General features: G+C 33.0%; 2 protein-coding genes across 5 annotated transcripts; one reads left to right on the top strand and one right to left on the bottom strand.

Annotated features, from left to right (window-relative positions):
• Window positions 1-412: 412 nt before the first annotated feature.
• LOC103854410 lies at window positions 413-7,401 on the bottom strand. Of its 4 annotated transcripts, XM_033282042.1 has the most exons (6): window positions 6,325-6,463; window positions 2,556-4,557; window positions 2,285-2,397; window positions 1,831-1,887; window positions 1,344-1,637; window positions 413-1,205 (listed from the first exon to the last, which is right to left on the bottom strand). In XM_033282042.1, the coding sequence occupies exons 2-6, from the start codon at window positions 2,875-2,877 to the stop codon at window positions 996-998; spliced, it is 996 nt and encodes a 331-aa protein (XP_033137933.1). In that variant the 5' UTR covers window positions 2,878-4,557; window positions 6,325-6,463; the 3' UTR covers window positions 413-995. The 4 variants fall into 4 exon arrangements, with proteins under 4 accessions (XP_033137933.1, XP_033137934.1, XP_033137932.1 ...); XM_033282043.1 differs by lacking the exon at window positions 2,556-4,557 and having other exon boundaries at window positions 6,325-7,401; XM_033282041.1 differs by lacking the exon at window positions 6,325-6,463 and having other exon boundaries at window positions 2,556-5,219.
• Window positions 7,402-7,581: 180 nt separating this feature from the next.
• On the top strand, window positions 7,582-9,822 carry LOC103854365 (ribosomal RNA small subunit methyltransferase I). Its single transcript, XM_009131304.3, has 9 exons — window positions 7,582-7,968; window positions 8,041-8,108; window positions 8,180-8,276; window positions 8,383-8,511; window positions 8,605-8,713; window positions 8,792-8,936; window positions 9,013-9,055; window positions 9,138-9,311; window positions 9,444-9,822. Exons 1-9 carry the CDS (start codon window positions 7,819-7,821, stop codon window positions 9,552-9,554), a joined length of 1,026 nt encoding a protein of 341 aa, XP_009129552.1. The 5' UTR covers window positions 7,582-7,818; the 3' UTR covers window positions 9,555-9,822.
• Window positions 9,823-15,619: the final 5,797 nt, after the last annotated feature.

Genomic DNA, 15,619 nt, shown 5'->3' with positions numbered 1-15,619 from the left:
CTTCATATAGTGAAGACCACTCTCTCACTTCAGGCAAAGCATACAGTATCTCCAAGTTCATCATCATAATCTCCATCTTCATCTTGCAATATCCATCTTTCAAGCATCTACAAAACAATGTATAAGATTATTATCAACACCAAACAATATGTAGAGATCAATGAAAGCAATACAAGACACAACCTGTTATTGCACAAGACAAATAATTATACAATACACAAGACACAATATAAATCACCAAGTAACCAAGCAACAACATGTTTTACACACACGGCAAGTATATATATATATATATATATATATATATATATATATATATATAAAACCATCATCAGAAACACGACCTGTAATAAAATAATCCTAAGACCAACCTGTTTTACACATTTATAAATACGTGGATACAGCAAGTAAAGAAACATAAAAAGACCATATATATATAAAGCCACCAAAGGCAGAGTTCATACAAGGATCAAACCAACAAGATCACAAAAGACTCATACAAATATCAGACCAGCAAGATCACAAAATATGACTAATCCTAAACTCCATAGTAGTTCCAGCAAGATCACAAAGAATACTAGTCCTAAGCTCCATACTAGTTCCATCAAGATCACAAAATAAGACTAATCCTAAATTCCATACTGGTCATCATCGCGTTTTATCTTAGTCCTAAGCTCCAAAAACCTAATCTTAGCTTCATCTGTCTTCATTGTTACAAAGACTCTTCGGTTCCCTTCATTATCTATGAGAATTTCTATTGCTGCTTCATATAGTGGAGACCACTCTCTCACTTCAGGCAAAGCATACAGTATCTCCACCACATTCTAAATACTAAAAGCTTCTTGACGCTCCAACATCTGTTCCGCTATCTTGTTCTTCACCTCAAGAGCTTCAGTCCGTTTCACACACGCTTCTACAACCATGTCTTTCTCCTTACGCCTTCCAGAATGAGTCTGAGTCGCTGGCTGAGTTTGGCGTGGGGCTTGTGGCTGTGTTTATGTCTCCAATGTTTGAGTTTCTGCTGCTGGCTGAGAATCAGCTTCATCATCACCATCATCTTCAGCCACTCTAGAGTTCAAACTGGCTTCTCCATGTTGAGCGCTCCATCCTTCAGGTCCAATTACTACTACACCACCAAATTCCGCTTCAAACATATCCATGTTACTAATCTCTTTGCATACGGATCTTCTAATACCATGACACTCCTATATAGCAAAAAAGAAAAAGCAAGTTAGTGATAGCAATGTCATTAACAGAGAAAAAAAGATGTAATATAACATGCTTATCATCATTATGCTGTATAGTGAAATGTGAAACTGAAGAGAGAATAATGTGAAACTGACCCTTTCGCGTTCACTCCACCAATCATCTGACATGTTAATCCTTCCCATGTCATCAAACCCAAGCCCTGTCCTGTTTTGAGCCAGCGTCTTAATCTTGATGTATTTCTTCCTACTGGTGTCGTACTTGCTCTTGTAGGGCCTCCAATCAGGAAAATTATTCTTAAACCGCTGTTCAAACGCCTCCATAATGTTTGCTTTCCCCACTTTATTCATTGATGTACCAACCTTATTTCCTTTTCTTCTCTCTTCCGCATAGAGTTCGAAAAAATACCTAGTTTCCTCAGGTTTCCAAGTCTAAAGCAAAACACATACAGCAAGTTCCATTTATAAACTCATAAACTCAAGTTCCATACAACCTAAACACAGTTCTATACACATAAACTCAAGTTACATACAACCTAAAGACATTTCTATACACTAACTCAAGTTCCATACACCTAAAGACATTTCTATACACAAATGCAAACAAGAAAGGGTCTGAGCTTACATCTATTGCCATCGAGAGAGTGAACTTGGAGAGGGCTTGAGCTTGCGAGCCTGAGACCTGCAAAAAAAAAAGCAGAAAGAATAAGCAATGAGAACATGAAGTTATCATCTATGCTATCATCTTGTTTATGAATTATATACAAGCAACAACAACAGGTAGACAAAGGTTTAAACTTGGAGATAGGATAATGAGCCCCATGTGTTGTGACAAAAGAGTAGCCAGTAGAATTAGCTAACTTTACAGTCTCTGAAACAAAGCAATGGAAAAATAAGTATAGCAACAGCAACAAACCCATCAAATAAAATTCATCAACGATGTTTGAAATCCATCAAAAATCGAACATCACACATCACACACGAATGAAGCAAGACATTGGTTCAAAACGAGACATATAGCAACAGCAACAAACCCATCATGAATAATATCAAAGCCACTTGCGTTGTTGATAACTTACCAGAAACAGAGTGAGCTTGGGAGAGCTTGAGTGAGAGAAGCTTCGTGAATTGGTGATGAAGACTTGAAACGATGAGAGACGAAGCTTGAGAAGAAGCTTGAGACAAGGCTTACCTGCAAACACCAAACAAGAGAAACCCATCAAACATCTGAATAGCAAAACCCAACAAAGACATGAGCTTTGTGTAAGAGGAACTCACGAACCCACACATGAACAAAACTGAACACTACGATTGATTGGCTGAGACTACAAAGCCCATCAAACACCATACCTGAAGACTTGAGAAAGAGGCTGAGACAAGAGAGATGGAGAGAGCCTGAGATCGATGAAGACGATAGAGAGAGAGCTCGAGTGAGAGAAGCTTCGCCGTGATAAGCCTCGTCGGATAAGAGAGATCTCAAGGTCTGCGTCGGAGATGGAGATGAGAGAGCTCGAAGGTTGGAGATGAAGATGAGAGAGCTCGAAGGTCGGAGATGGAGATGGAGATGAGAGGCTGAGACGAAAGAGAGAAAAGCTGCGTCTTTGGAGTAATTAGGATTAGGTTTTATTGTAAATAATAAAATATGGTAAGGGCAAATGTGTAAAATAAACATCAGACGCAGAGTTTTAATCGTAGACGCAGATTTTTTCGGCGATCGATGCGAGGACGCAGCGTCTAGACGCAGTACCGGCGTCAATGAAACGAACAAGAGTTTATTAAAAAAAATTGACGCAGACGCAGCCGCATGTAGCTGCGTCAACCAAATGAACAGCACTTATATTAGAAGTTTGTCCCTTGCCAATGCACCATTTTTTTCTTCCATAATTATCCTACACTCCTTCTAAACCTTATCTCATAGTTTACCGTTTTGTCTCGGCGGTTTAATTTAAATTTTAAAATAATAAATAATGTGTGTCAGTAAAATAACCCACACCCTCAAACTCTCTGTAAAATAGCACCTAAAATTCTAGGTTTCTCATATAAATGAGTTCTTCTTCTTTCTTCTCTCATTCACTTTCTACCTTTTTTTTTTCTTTCCATTACTAAATTTTGAATTGCATCAAAAACAATATAAAGTTACAGATAGTTTTTTTGCTCATGGTTTCAATGAATATTTTTTTCGTTCATGGTGTCAACAAATAAGGCAAAGCTTGATCTATACCTCATACGGTAAGATCAGATTTAGTTAGTATCATAGTTTCTGATAATCATCTTTTAACCCCTTTAGCTCTCTCTATTTTCCTTTTCGTTTCTTTTGTTTTTTGTTTTTTTTTTCAAATCTGAAGATCTTTATAATCCAAAGAAATGGAGAAAGATGTCATCTCAAGTTTGTTTGAAATCTTTTATACACTGTTTTTCATTTTGATCTAAACAAGGTGAAAATATTTTTTTACCAAGCTGTATTTGAACTATATTTTTTTGTTCCATTGAATTTATTTTCTTTTTTTGATTTTTTGTTTGAAAGATTTTATCTTTGATGATTATTTTTTTTGTTGAGTTATGGCCATTTTCTCTATTAGAATACATCAAAATCGTGTGAAAGTCTGAGCTATGTTTGGCAGCTAAACGGAAAGATACGCCAGGCCTAAAGTCAGAGCCATTGTTGAAGTTTCTTCCTAAAATAGAGAAGCTGTTAAGCGTTACGCTGAAGACAGAGAGGAGGCTAGTGAGTTCTTGATGTTATTTTTTGTTATAGATAACATTTATGCTAGCAAACATTTTACTTGCTACCTGTTACAAAATATGTGTAGTTAGTAAATATATGGTTGGTTAGATGAAACATGACTTGTTAGGTGCTACATTTTGTTTGGTACATGATTTATTAGCTGATACATTAATTATTACCCAATTCGTGTTGACATAGTAGATACATTGTTTCTATATTGCATGTTATTGATTCTGATAAAATTCTACACATAACTATGATCAGCTAACAAAATATGTAGTATAGTTTATCAGGTGATACATGGTTTGGTAGCTGATATATGATAAGTTACCTGATAAACGTTGTCGTAGATTGATACATTGTTTAATATATATATACACTTTTTTACAACAACATTTAGAACTACTGAACTGATCCAACCGATTCAGCAAGCCAAACCGGTGGGATAGAATCGATATAAAGCATAGCTAAAGGAGAACTCCTCGCACCAAATGCAAGTTTATCTTCCAAAGTGTTTTGTGCTCTTGGAATATGTCTAATCCAAAAGTCGGGGAAGAAAGTCTTACTGCGGCTGAATTCTTCCATGTGTGTAGAGAAAGCTGGTCATTCTTCAGGTGTCGACACCATCTTCACCAGTTGAATACATTGTTTAATACAAAAGAATGAATATTCACTATTATGTAGTATAATACTTTATTTACTAACTGAAAACGAAAAATATCCAACAATTTTATCAATGTGTATTATTGTTTTAACATACTACATGTTTTAATATATTGTTGTATCATCTAAGAGAGTATATATTAAAAATATATTGATTAACAAACCATCTATTAAACAAAATATCAATTAACAAAACATGTATCAACTAAGAAATTATGTATTTACAACAAATAAGGGTATTTCATATATAAGTGCAGTTTATAACAAACAAGTTAACCACTAACAATTAGTTGAACACTTAAATAAAAACTTAGAACGAAGTGTAAATATCGAGTTCTTGAGATCTTGCAATCAATTGTAATCCCCATTGTTAATCATATCATCAACTAATGTATATTGTTATTTTGTCTAATAAAGTATTTTTATATCATATATTCTAAAATATTGTTACTTTATTTAGTATTTTAAAAATTAAAAAGTCAAAATAAATATTGTGTAGCAATAATATGTACTAGGGGTGGGCGTTCGGATATCGGATCGGGTATTTTGGATTTTCGGGTATTTCGGTATAGAGGTGTAGAACCCGTTCGGGTATTTCTGTACTTCGGGTCGGGTTCGGGTATTTTTAGTTCGGTTTCGGTTATTTCGGATCGGGTTCGGATATTTAGATTTTGAAGAAAAAAAAATGAAAATTTTCATTTCTCAAATTTCTTGTATTTAAATATATAACTTTCACTTAACTATTTTTTTTATTTTTAATAGATTGAATGGTTAATAGATTTGGACATAACATTTTCAAACTAAAAAGACATTAATTTGGTTATTGTTTTTAAATTTTGGATGTAACTTTTTGTTAATTGTTGAAATAAAAAGTTTGACATGCATTCTAAGTGAATAGCAAATCATCTTCAACGTAATTGTATGTATATCATATGAATTTAAAGTATGTGTAGTATCAATATAAATATTTTATATAAAATGAAAGATGTAAACTAGAAATATAAGGTTAATTATACATATGTTCGGTTATCTTCGGATATCCATTCGGGTTCGGGTATTACCCGTTCAGGTTCGGATATCCAATCTCTCCTAATTCAATACTCGTTTGGATATTTTGCTACTTCGGTTCGGATTTCGGTTCGGGTTTTTCGGATCGGGTTCGGGTGCCACTTCGGATTTCGGGTAAAGTGCACACCCCTAATATGTACATTATTATTTAGTTTAGTTAGTTAAGAAGTTATGGCTTCGAATGGTAACAGTGAATTGAGCGGTGCAGGACAAGCGGTTTAACTGTGGTGCGGTTTTAACAGTTATAAAAACGTATAGATATATGGTATATGTAGAGATTTTTGTTACTATTGACTGCGGTGCGGTGCGGGACGGATGTTACCATTCGAAGCCATAGAAATGAGTTCTTGCATTGGAAAGTGTGCTTGGTGACAGAAATCTGGTGGACAAAAAGTGGTATTTGTACAGATGTTCAAACACCTGCTATCCTACACTTATATATGCTAAATCTCTAAAGTGACAATAAGAATGATATTTTTGTCTACTCAGTAACAAAATACTACAGTAAATTGCATTTTTATCATATCAAGTCTACTTTTCTAATTTTGGCTCCAAACGTGGGTAGATAACAAAATCTCTCAATTGATAGCTAGAAATTATTATGCTATAAAATGTTAACAAATTAAGTATATGAAAAAATTAATATCTATAGCCAGGGAACACCTCTTTTTCCAATGCCCTTACAGCGCATCTGTCTGGCAACACTGTACCAGTCGAGCAAACCTCCAACTTCCCATGTCCTTTGAAGCGGTTGTGGAGTGGCTTGCTCGTCCTTAATCCGATATACAACACTTATCTTCAGACTCATTTATCAAGCATCCACGTACTCTATTTGTAAAGAACGGAATGGAATGCGAGACTTCACGCATCCATAGCCAGGCCTCTTGGTGTTATCATCTCTGATATTAAAGATACCATCAAGCCGAGACTCGACCCGCTTTCGAGAGCATTTCGACACGACCCATCCTCCTCTCACTCCATCACTCCTCTTTTTGGCACTTGGTTCTCTATGACTCTATCTTTTAACAAGTGTTGTTTCTTTTAGGTTTCGTTATGTCTAGGCTTTAGGATAGCTGTCTTTTGTAAGCCGGTTGGACCTTTTGGTTTATCTAATAAAAATGAGTACTTATAAAAAAACATAATATCCAATTAATCAAATTAATAATTTTTAATATATCACAAATAATCGATACAATATATTTAAATATACTACTGTGCACCAATATTAAAAAATTCTCTAGGATAGCCTTTTTGAAACACAAAATCAGTCATCAATGAAAAAATGACCAAAACAAGTTTTGTTAAAAAGTAAAAATACATTTATGCCATATGATTAACTAATCTAGACTTAGAGTTTAGAGTTAAGGAGTAGAGTTTTGAGGATGAATTTTCAATTTTTTAAAAAAAAAAAAAAATAAAAAGGAACTATTTTGGTCATTTTTCTTATTGAAAGCTATTTTTGTGTTAAAAACTTAAAAAATAATATTTGAGAGAATTGCCCATATAACTTCTAATATTAGTTTTAAACTTTTAATATATTTTTATATATTTATTATATTACTACACCCTCCGTTTTTTTATATATGACGCTTTAGGATTGTGCACATAGTTTAAGAAACATTTAATTTTTAAACAAAAACATTATTAATTATTTAGCTAACCATAATTTAACCAATAATAAAATAAAAACTATAATATCATTGGCCTTCTAGCATTAATTAGTAATAAATTTTACATAAAAATTGAAAACGTCAAATAATTTGGAACAAAAAAATTCCTCTAAAACGTCATATATAAAAAACGGAGGGAGTACTAATTTTAGAGATTTTTATATAACATAAAACTTTATTCTATATTTTTTCTCTTCATGATATTGAATTTTAAAATAGAATTGAAATTACAAAATGGAAACATAACATATTTTTAAAGAAGTTATTTTTATTTTGGAAACCAAATATCGAAAGTTTCCGTATTCCAGTCAGTACCTATTAACCGGCTGTCCAACAAACAGAGAATAACCGAACCGAATGATTCGGTACGGTTCGGTTAGGGCTTTTCTTCCTCCTATCCATCGCAGAGGTTTAACAGAGAAGAAGCAAAAAGATCATTTGAGAGATAAAGAGGAGGAGAAGAAGAAGAAGCTTAGACGAAACCTTAATGGCGGGAATGGCGATTCTCCGTCTTCCATATGCTTCAATTGGCGCCTCCGCCTTTCCCCCTCTTTCAATTCTATTCCGCTCACCGAGAACCGCCGCAGTTTCCTTCTGCTCGGCGTCGGAGTTCGTGCCCAAGGATGATTCGAAACGCGTAATCGTTTCTACTTTTCGATAAGGGTTTTAGTGTTTTCCAAATCCTGAGTATAAGTTAACATCTCTGCAGAGTCCTCTCAAGCCTGGGCTTTACCTCGTCGGAACTCCCATCGGTAACCTCGAAGATATCACTTTACGGTACTACGATCCTTCTTCTAATGAATCATATCAATCAATTGTTTAATTGCAATTTTTTTTTGTGTGTGTAGTGCTATTCGTGTATTGAGATCTGCTAATGTGATACTCTCTGAGGATACGAGACACTCTGGGAAGTTGCTTCAGTACTACAATATCAAAGCTCACCTTGTAAGTTTGCAAGTGTTTTAGTAGTAGTAGTCTTGCTCTCCTATTCTTTGTTTTTTTTTTTTTTTTATCATGTGATGTTTTGAATTTATGAGGTTTAGGTTTTTAGCTCAGTTATCACAAGTTCAACGAGGCACAAAGAGAACAAGCTGTGTTGAATCGATTGAAACAGGGAGAGATTGTCGCCCTTATCAGCGACGCGGGCACCCCCGGAATCAGTGATCCTGGTTCCCAACTTGTGAGTTGCTAATTCTTCATTTTTATCTGAAAATGTTCTCTAGTACTTCACCTTTGTGTAACGTTTCATAATCAATACTATCTCCTTCCTTAGGCTAAAATGTGTGCGAAAGAGAATATAGATGTCATTCCAATCCCTGGGGCTTGTGCTGTAGTTGCTGCTCTTTCTGCCTCTGGTTTGGATACTGACGAGTTCACCTTCGGTAACTTCCCCCCCCCCCCCCCTCATATACTTTCTTCCTTTCTGTCCTCTAGGTATCTAAGCAACTTAATTCTTGCAGTTGGATTTCTTCCTAAGCATTCTGGAACAAGGAAGGAGAGGCTGGTTGTTTCATCAAACGAGACAAGAACACAAATCTTTTATGTTCCCCCTCACAAGTTGTCACAGTTTCTTGATGAAACCACCCCTTACTTTGGTGAATCAAGGTTTTTAATTGATATCCATGCTAACGAAATGAAGCTATATCTTTATATCGTAATGCCTGTGATTTATGTGGTGCAGGCGTTGTGTAATAGCTCGAGAGATTACAAAGCTGCATGAAGAGGTAAAATCATTTTTTATCTTTTACATGTTTGCATACATAAAACAATTTATGATAGATAGACCTATTGATGTGCCTGCTATAGTTTTGGAGGGGTTCGCTAGGGGAAGCCAAGCAAGAGTTTCTGATTCGTCAACCAAAAGGAGAAATCACACTTTTGATTGAAGGGAAGGAAGAAACCAAAGCTGAGAATCCAACAGAATCTCAACTTGAACAAGAGTTAGCAGTGTTGATCTCTGATGGACATAGCCTATCCACAGTAACCATTTCCCCCCTTCTTAAGCTGAAAACATTACATTACACATATAGGATTAGATTATAGACATGTTTTCAGTTCTTGAAGATGGATATGTAACTTAATGATTCTGTATTCAATATTAAACTTTTGCAGGCGGTGAAAACGGTGGCAGAAAGAACATCGATGAGAAAGAAAGAGGTATATTCGCTCGCTTTGAAGAAATTCGGAAAGCAGATTCAGGTAGAAGATGAAGCTGCTGAGTAGATGAGAGGCCATTGCCATTTTCAAGCTTTTGCTTTAAAATTAAACTCATCAATGTCGCGTTGTACAACCATTGCGTTGGATAGGTTTTAGGTAATGATCTTGAATTCTCGAAGCGATTGAACTTTGGATGATGGGCTCTTAGTAAGGGTTATTTCCTGTTGACTGTTTTAGTATATTTACTTGTCGGGTTTTGGTGCTCAAGAGTAATTAAACTGTTTTCTAAATATCAATTTAGTTTCCAACATTTATTGAAAAGAATAATTATTGATACTTTGAGTAGTTTAATTCCGGAGAAAAGAAAAATGACTAAAATGTTTTGTGTGTATTTTATTTTCGTAAACACCCAAAAGGTGCACAAACAAAATCTCCACGCGCTCTTTAAAAAGGTAAAAGCGTTACGCGTGACTTCGCGTAGTAAATGCGCAAATAAAAATATTTTAAGAGAAAAACACAAGACACGTAATTTGGCTAATGTCGTTTCTTCTAGATCGGATCAGACATGCACCGACGTAAACGGAACGGAGATCTAGCGGCGTCTTCGTTAGTATCAAAATTTTCAAGGCAGTGACAAACGGCGCTTAAACGGCATCTCACTCCTCGTTATTAACAAGCTAATCAAAGTCCCACTGTCAATGCAATGCGCATCTTTTTATTCTATTGATTATCTTTATAATCATGATTAATCCATGATCATTTTCATCAATGATAAATTTTTAACTAATCAGTCTTAACAATTTGCAAAACTAATAAATGATCATAACATATGTATATTTATTTTCAAATTTGATCATAGTGGCTAATTTAATAGTTTGGCAACGTTTGTACTAAACATGAAGTTTTTTATGCTACATTTATTACGATCTTTATCAGTTATAACTTCGTTCATGTGTGATTTTTGATTAAGATCATTTTCAAAACTTATTTAAATAAATTATTGTATAAATATTTAAATTATTATATAATAAAAATAGATATTTATACATTTTCTCTATTTTTATATCTGAATAAAAAATATATATATATATATATATATATATTTCATATTTTATTAAAAACCCTCTTTAAAATATTTAATTAGTTTCATAATTAGTATTAACGTCATCAAGGCTTCATATTAAATTATGTAATAATTTAATATTAGGTGTTTTGCCCGCACATGTGGGCATAAACTTCTTATGAATACCTATTAGTTTATGTTTTATTAACCAACATAATAAGTTGTTATTTATGGTTTTAAATAGTTAAATCAAACATCAAAATATTTATATATGTCAAATATTTTTTTTATCAAAATATATACTTACTATTGTGTTAATTTTTTTAAAACACTCATATCTTAGAAATAGTTTAGAAAATATCTTTATATAATTTTTTTTGCTTGACTAATATTTAATTATCAATTGTTTTTTTCTTAACTTTTTTTAACTTTTATAAAAAATATTGTTTTCAGATAACAACACAATATATATAAGAATAATCTTATTTTTTATAATTTTATTATATTATTTTATAGGGTTAATTTGCTAGATGACTATAATGGGAAAAATATTAGTTTTGTAGTAAGAAGGTAGAGAGAGATAGGAAGGGAAATGAAGAGAGAGAGGGTTATATGGTTAGATGATGAAATATAGTTTTTTTTTTGGTTATAGGGTTAAATTTCCCTATTTTATAATCAATTATTTAGTGTAACATATAACATATAAACTTTATACTATGAAAATAAAATTCGTTTTTAATTATATATAAAATTCAGTAAAGATATTGTTTAAAATTCGTTTTTAATATAACATAGAAATTTAATATTATTAACATTTGTTTTTAATTATATACAAGATTCATTAAGGATAATTTTAAATTAATATATTAATGACTCAGCTAATAACAAATAATAAATCAATGATTTAGCTAAAACCTAATATTTATAAAATATCTTTATATAATTTTTTTGCTTGACTAATATTTAATTATCAATTTTTTTTATCTTAACTTTTTTTAACTTTTATAATAAAATATTATTTTCAGATAACAACACAATATATATAAGAATAATCTTAATTTTTATAGTTCTATTATATTATTTTATAATCAATTATTTAATGTAACATATAACATATAAACTTTATACTATTAAAATAAAATTCATTTTTAATTATATATAAAATTCAGTAAAGATATTTTTCAAAATTCGTTTTTAATATAACATAGAAATTTAATATTATTAACATTTGTTTTTAATTATATACAAGATTCATTAAGGATAATTTTAAATTAATATATTAATGACTCAGCTAATAACAAATAATAAATTAATGATTTAGCTAAAACCTAATAAAAATATGACAAGTAAGCAAAATTACCTAAAATCATAGAAAACATGACAAATAAGCAAAATCACTTCATAAATAATAGTATAGATAAATTTTTTCCAATTAAATCTTTAATCTTTGATCTCTAACCGATAAGATTTGTCAATATCGAATTTTGTACTACATAGTTAAAAGTATGCTATCAATATAAAAAATCAGTCTGTTCATGCTATTTTTGAAAGTGTAGTCCGTTTGTGTTATTAAATATAATTGTCCATTTAATTTTATTTTTTAATAATAAGAGTATATATAGAACTAGAAATGTAATCATGGTTATTTTTATATAGACCAAGTTCATATATTATTCACTAATATAGTTATTTTTGTACCATTTCTATCTTGTGCAGTTTTGAAAGTGCAAAAGGTTCTGTACAATTTTATGTTATCAACATCAGTAAAAAATGAATGATTGACAGAATATTCCATGTAAGTATATTTATTTTGTGTCAATTTATTATCATATATAGTGGTAGGTTTAAATGTTAGTAACGTTATGTATGAAAGATTATAAGAAATTTTTTAACACTGAAAAATCATTGCAAATAAAGCAAAAGTTAGGAGTAATATAATAATTAAAAAAAATCTAAATTACCAATAAACAACATAAAAAACCTCAACAAATAGAGATAAGGGAAATTGCACCCTATATACATGAAAAAAACATAAATGCACTAACTAACCAAAATCCCCCCTTCTCTCTTACTTTCTTTTCCTATCTCTCTCTACTCTCTCTCCCAAAATCTAATTTTTCATTTTTTTTTTTTGGTTATTTGGCAAATAAGCCCTAGAGATAATGGAGAAAAAAATACATGTCTAAAAGCACAGAAACACGATGTACTGTATTTTTTGTTTAATAATTTAAATGAATCAGATGTTTTATGAATTAGACGTAGTATAAGTTATTGAGTCAAAAATTTAAATCATACAAGTAATTTAATTAACATACTTGTAGGCCCAAAATCTAAAAATACAAGTATGCCATTAATGAAATATCTAAGGTTAATGTTAAATGGAGTGAAATATCCTCCAGATATCACAGAGAGACAAGGTTATTTTTAATTAGTGTACAAGTTTAAATAAGAAAGATGTCACTAAAAATTTGAAATAATAAATTAAATTAATGCATGCGAACTATAAAATTATTATATTAAAAAATATCATATTAGCCAGTTAGTATTTTTTTCCACTAGCATTATAACATCTACAATATTACAAGCTTAAAATACAAGAGAACATTTAAGGAAAGAAACAGAAAACAGAGAAACCCATGGAGAGTTTAGGTAAAATATTGCCTAAGCCAAAGAGGAAAACCTACGGCAATATAAGATTGAATTAGGTTCTTCCTTACTACGCTATCAGCTATAAGGAAAGCAGGTCTTAGCGCCATAAGAGATTGCGGTTCCACCTTCCAAAATAATAGCTCTTGAAGCATAGAGGAGAGCTTGAGGTAGTAGAACTTTAAGGAGGGCCAAGAGGAAGGTTTTTTAATGGCACCTACCAGATTGAGGTCTTCACTCGAGAAGATAACAAAGTTTATACGCGAAGATTTCATGCTTTCAATTGCCCATTTCCAGCTTTCAAAGGCTGCATCTAACTTGTTGCAGATGTTTGTAAAGGATCTTCTTCCATGAAGCATGAATTTTCCTGGTGAATTCCTAAGGATCCAAGATGCACCACTCTCGGATCTGTTTTTGTTCCAAGAAGAAGCAATGTCGCATTTGGACCAGCCAAGCGGAGGAGGTTTCCATCCAAAAATGATCCTTTTCTTTCTTTCAAGGTCAATAGCTTTGTCATGACTCTCCATCTCTTTGATTAGAAACCAGTGTTCCACTTCTTCGAATATAGAATTTACGAATTTCTGACCCACTGATAAGCTACTCTTAAAGAGAAAATCATTCCTATTCTTCCATATTGACCATAGTATCCAAGGGCCACTCCTTCTAATATGGGGAAAACATCTTTCATTATTTCCCATCTTTAGAACATAGAATATGTTGGAGTAGATGGAGAAAGGGTCAAAACCATTCTCAGGTATTGGGAAGTTACAAAGGGCCCAAGATTGTCTTGCAATGGTACAGGTGAACAGAACATGATTCATAGATTCACCCTCCAAACCACAGACCTGACAGCGTGAATCTACCTTCATACCTCTTTCAATAAGATGATCAGCAACAGGAATAGCTCCACTGATAACTTTCCAAAGAAAGATCTTTATTTTCGGCTCTGTTTTCAAAGACCAAATTCGATTTTTAATGCCATTCAGAGAGGGAAGGATTTGACCTGCAACAAAGGCATCTTTCCGAGCTTCCTTTTCTGCTAACCAGTAACCAGTTTTCACCGAGTATTCTCCTGATCGAGAGTGGTTCCAGCAGTAGAAGTCTTGCACAGATACAACTGGTTTTATCTGTAGAATTATCTCAACATCCTGTCTGTAGAAAAGATATTCCAGCTTTTGCAAATCCCACAAATGAGAGTTTGGAAGTAAGAGATCTGAAACCTTAAGGTTTAAGTCTACCAAAAGTTTTTTCATTAGAGGAATGCGCATTCTATCACCATCAACTAACCAAGGGGTAGACCATACTGAAAGGGAGCATCCGTTGCCCACCATATGCCTTAATCCCTTAGATAAAATGTGTCTACCATGTAGAATACTACGCCATGCGAAGGATGGCCTATTACCTAAGGAAGCTGATAGGAAAGAGCTGTTAGGGAAATAACGACTTTTCAAAAAGCTACTAAGAAGAGAATTCTGATCAGATAAAATTCTCCAAGCTTGTTTAGCAAGAAGAGCCTGATTGAATAACTCAATATCTTTAAAACCCATTCCTCCTAATTATTTTGAGACACAAAGCTTGTCCCAACTGAGCCAATGAATCTTTCCTTTATCTTCAGAATCTTTCCACCAAAAAGACGCCATGGCAGAAGATAAGTTGCTGCATGTGGTCTTAGGGAGCTTAAAGCAAGTCATAGCGTGAATGGGCATGGCCATGGCTATAGATTTCAAAATGATCTCTTTACCGGCTTGAGAAAGGAACTTAGAATACCAGCTTGACATTCTTCCTTTCATTTTATCCTGTATATAAGCTAACATTTCTACTTTAGATCCACTAAAGCATTCAGGAAGTCCAAGATAATTTCCAACACCTCCCTCAGAAAAAATTCCAAGCTTATCTTGAATCTGTTCTTTTATTTCTGAGCTTATATTTTTACCAAAGGTTAGAGAGGATTTGGAGAGATTTATGACCTGGCCAGTAGCTTCACCATACTTATAAAGAATATCTTGAATGACTTGACACTGAGAAATGTCTGCTTTGAAGAGGAACAGACTGTCGTCTGCAAAAAACAAATGATGAAGTTGTGGTCCATTTCGATCAAATTGAATCCCACTCAAAGATCCTCTGGAGACTGCTTGATTAAGAATGTGGGAAAGACCTTCAGTACAGAGAACAAATAAGAAAGGAGACAAAGGGTCTCCTTGTCTTAGTCCTCTTTCCGGAGAGATGAAACCGTAAGACTGGCCGTTGAGAAGAATAGAATATTTCACCGAAGATACACAAGACATGATCCACTTGACCAAAACATTATCAAAGCCTAACGCCAGAAGCAGAGCTTGTAAGTAATTCCATTCTACTCTGTCGAAAGCCTTTGACATATCAGTCTTAGCCGCCATAAAAGACTTGGATACTGCATCATGAGTAT

The sequence above is a fragment of the Brassica rapa genome, chromosome A10 (assembly GCF_000309985.2).
Source record: "Brassica rapa cultivar Chiifu-401-42 chromosome A10, CAAS_Brap_v3.01, whole genome shotgun sequence".
Lineage (NCBI taxonomy): Eukaryota > Viridiplantae > Streptophyta > Magnoliopsida > Brassicales > Brassicaceae > Brassica > Brassica rapa.
This window is presented reverse-complemented; position numbering and strand designations above follow the sequence as displayed.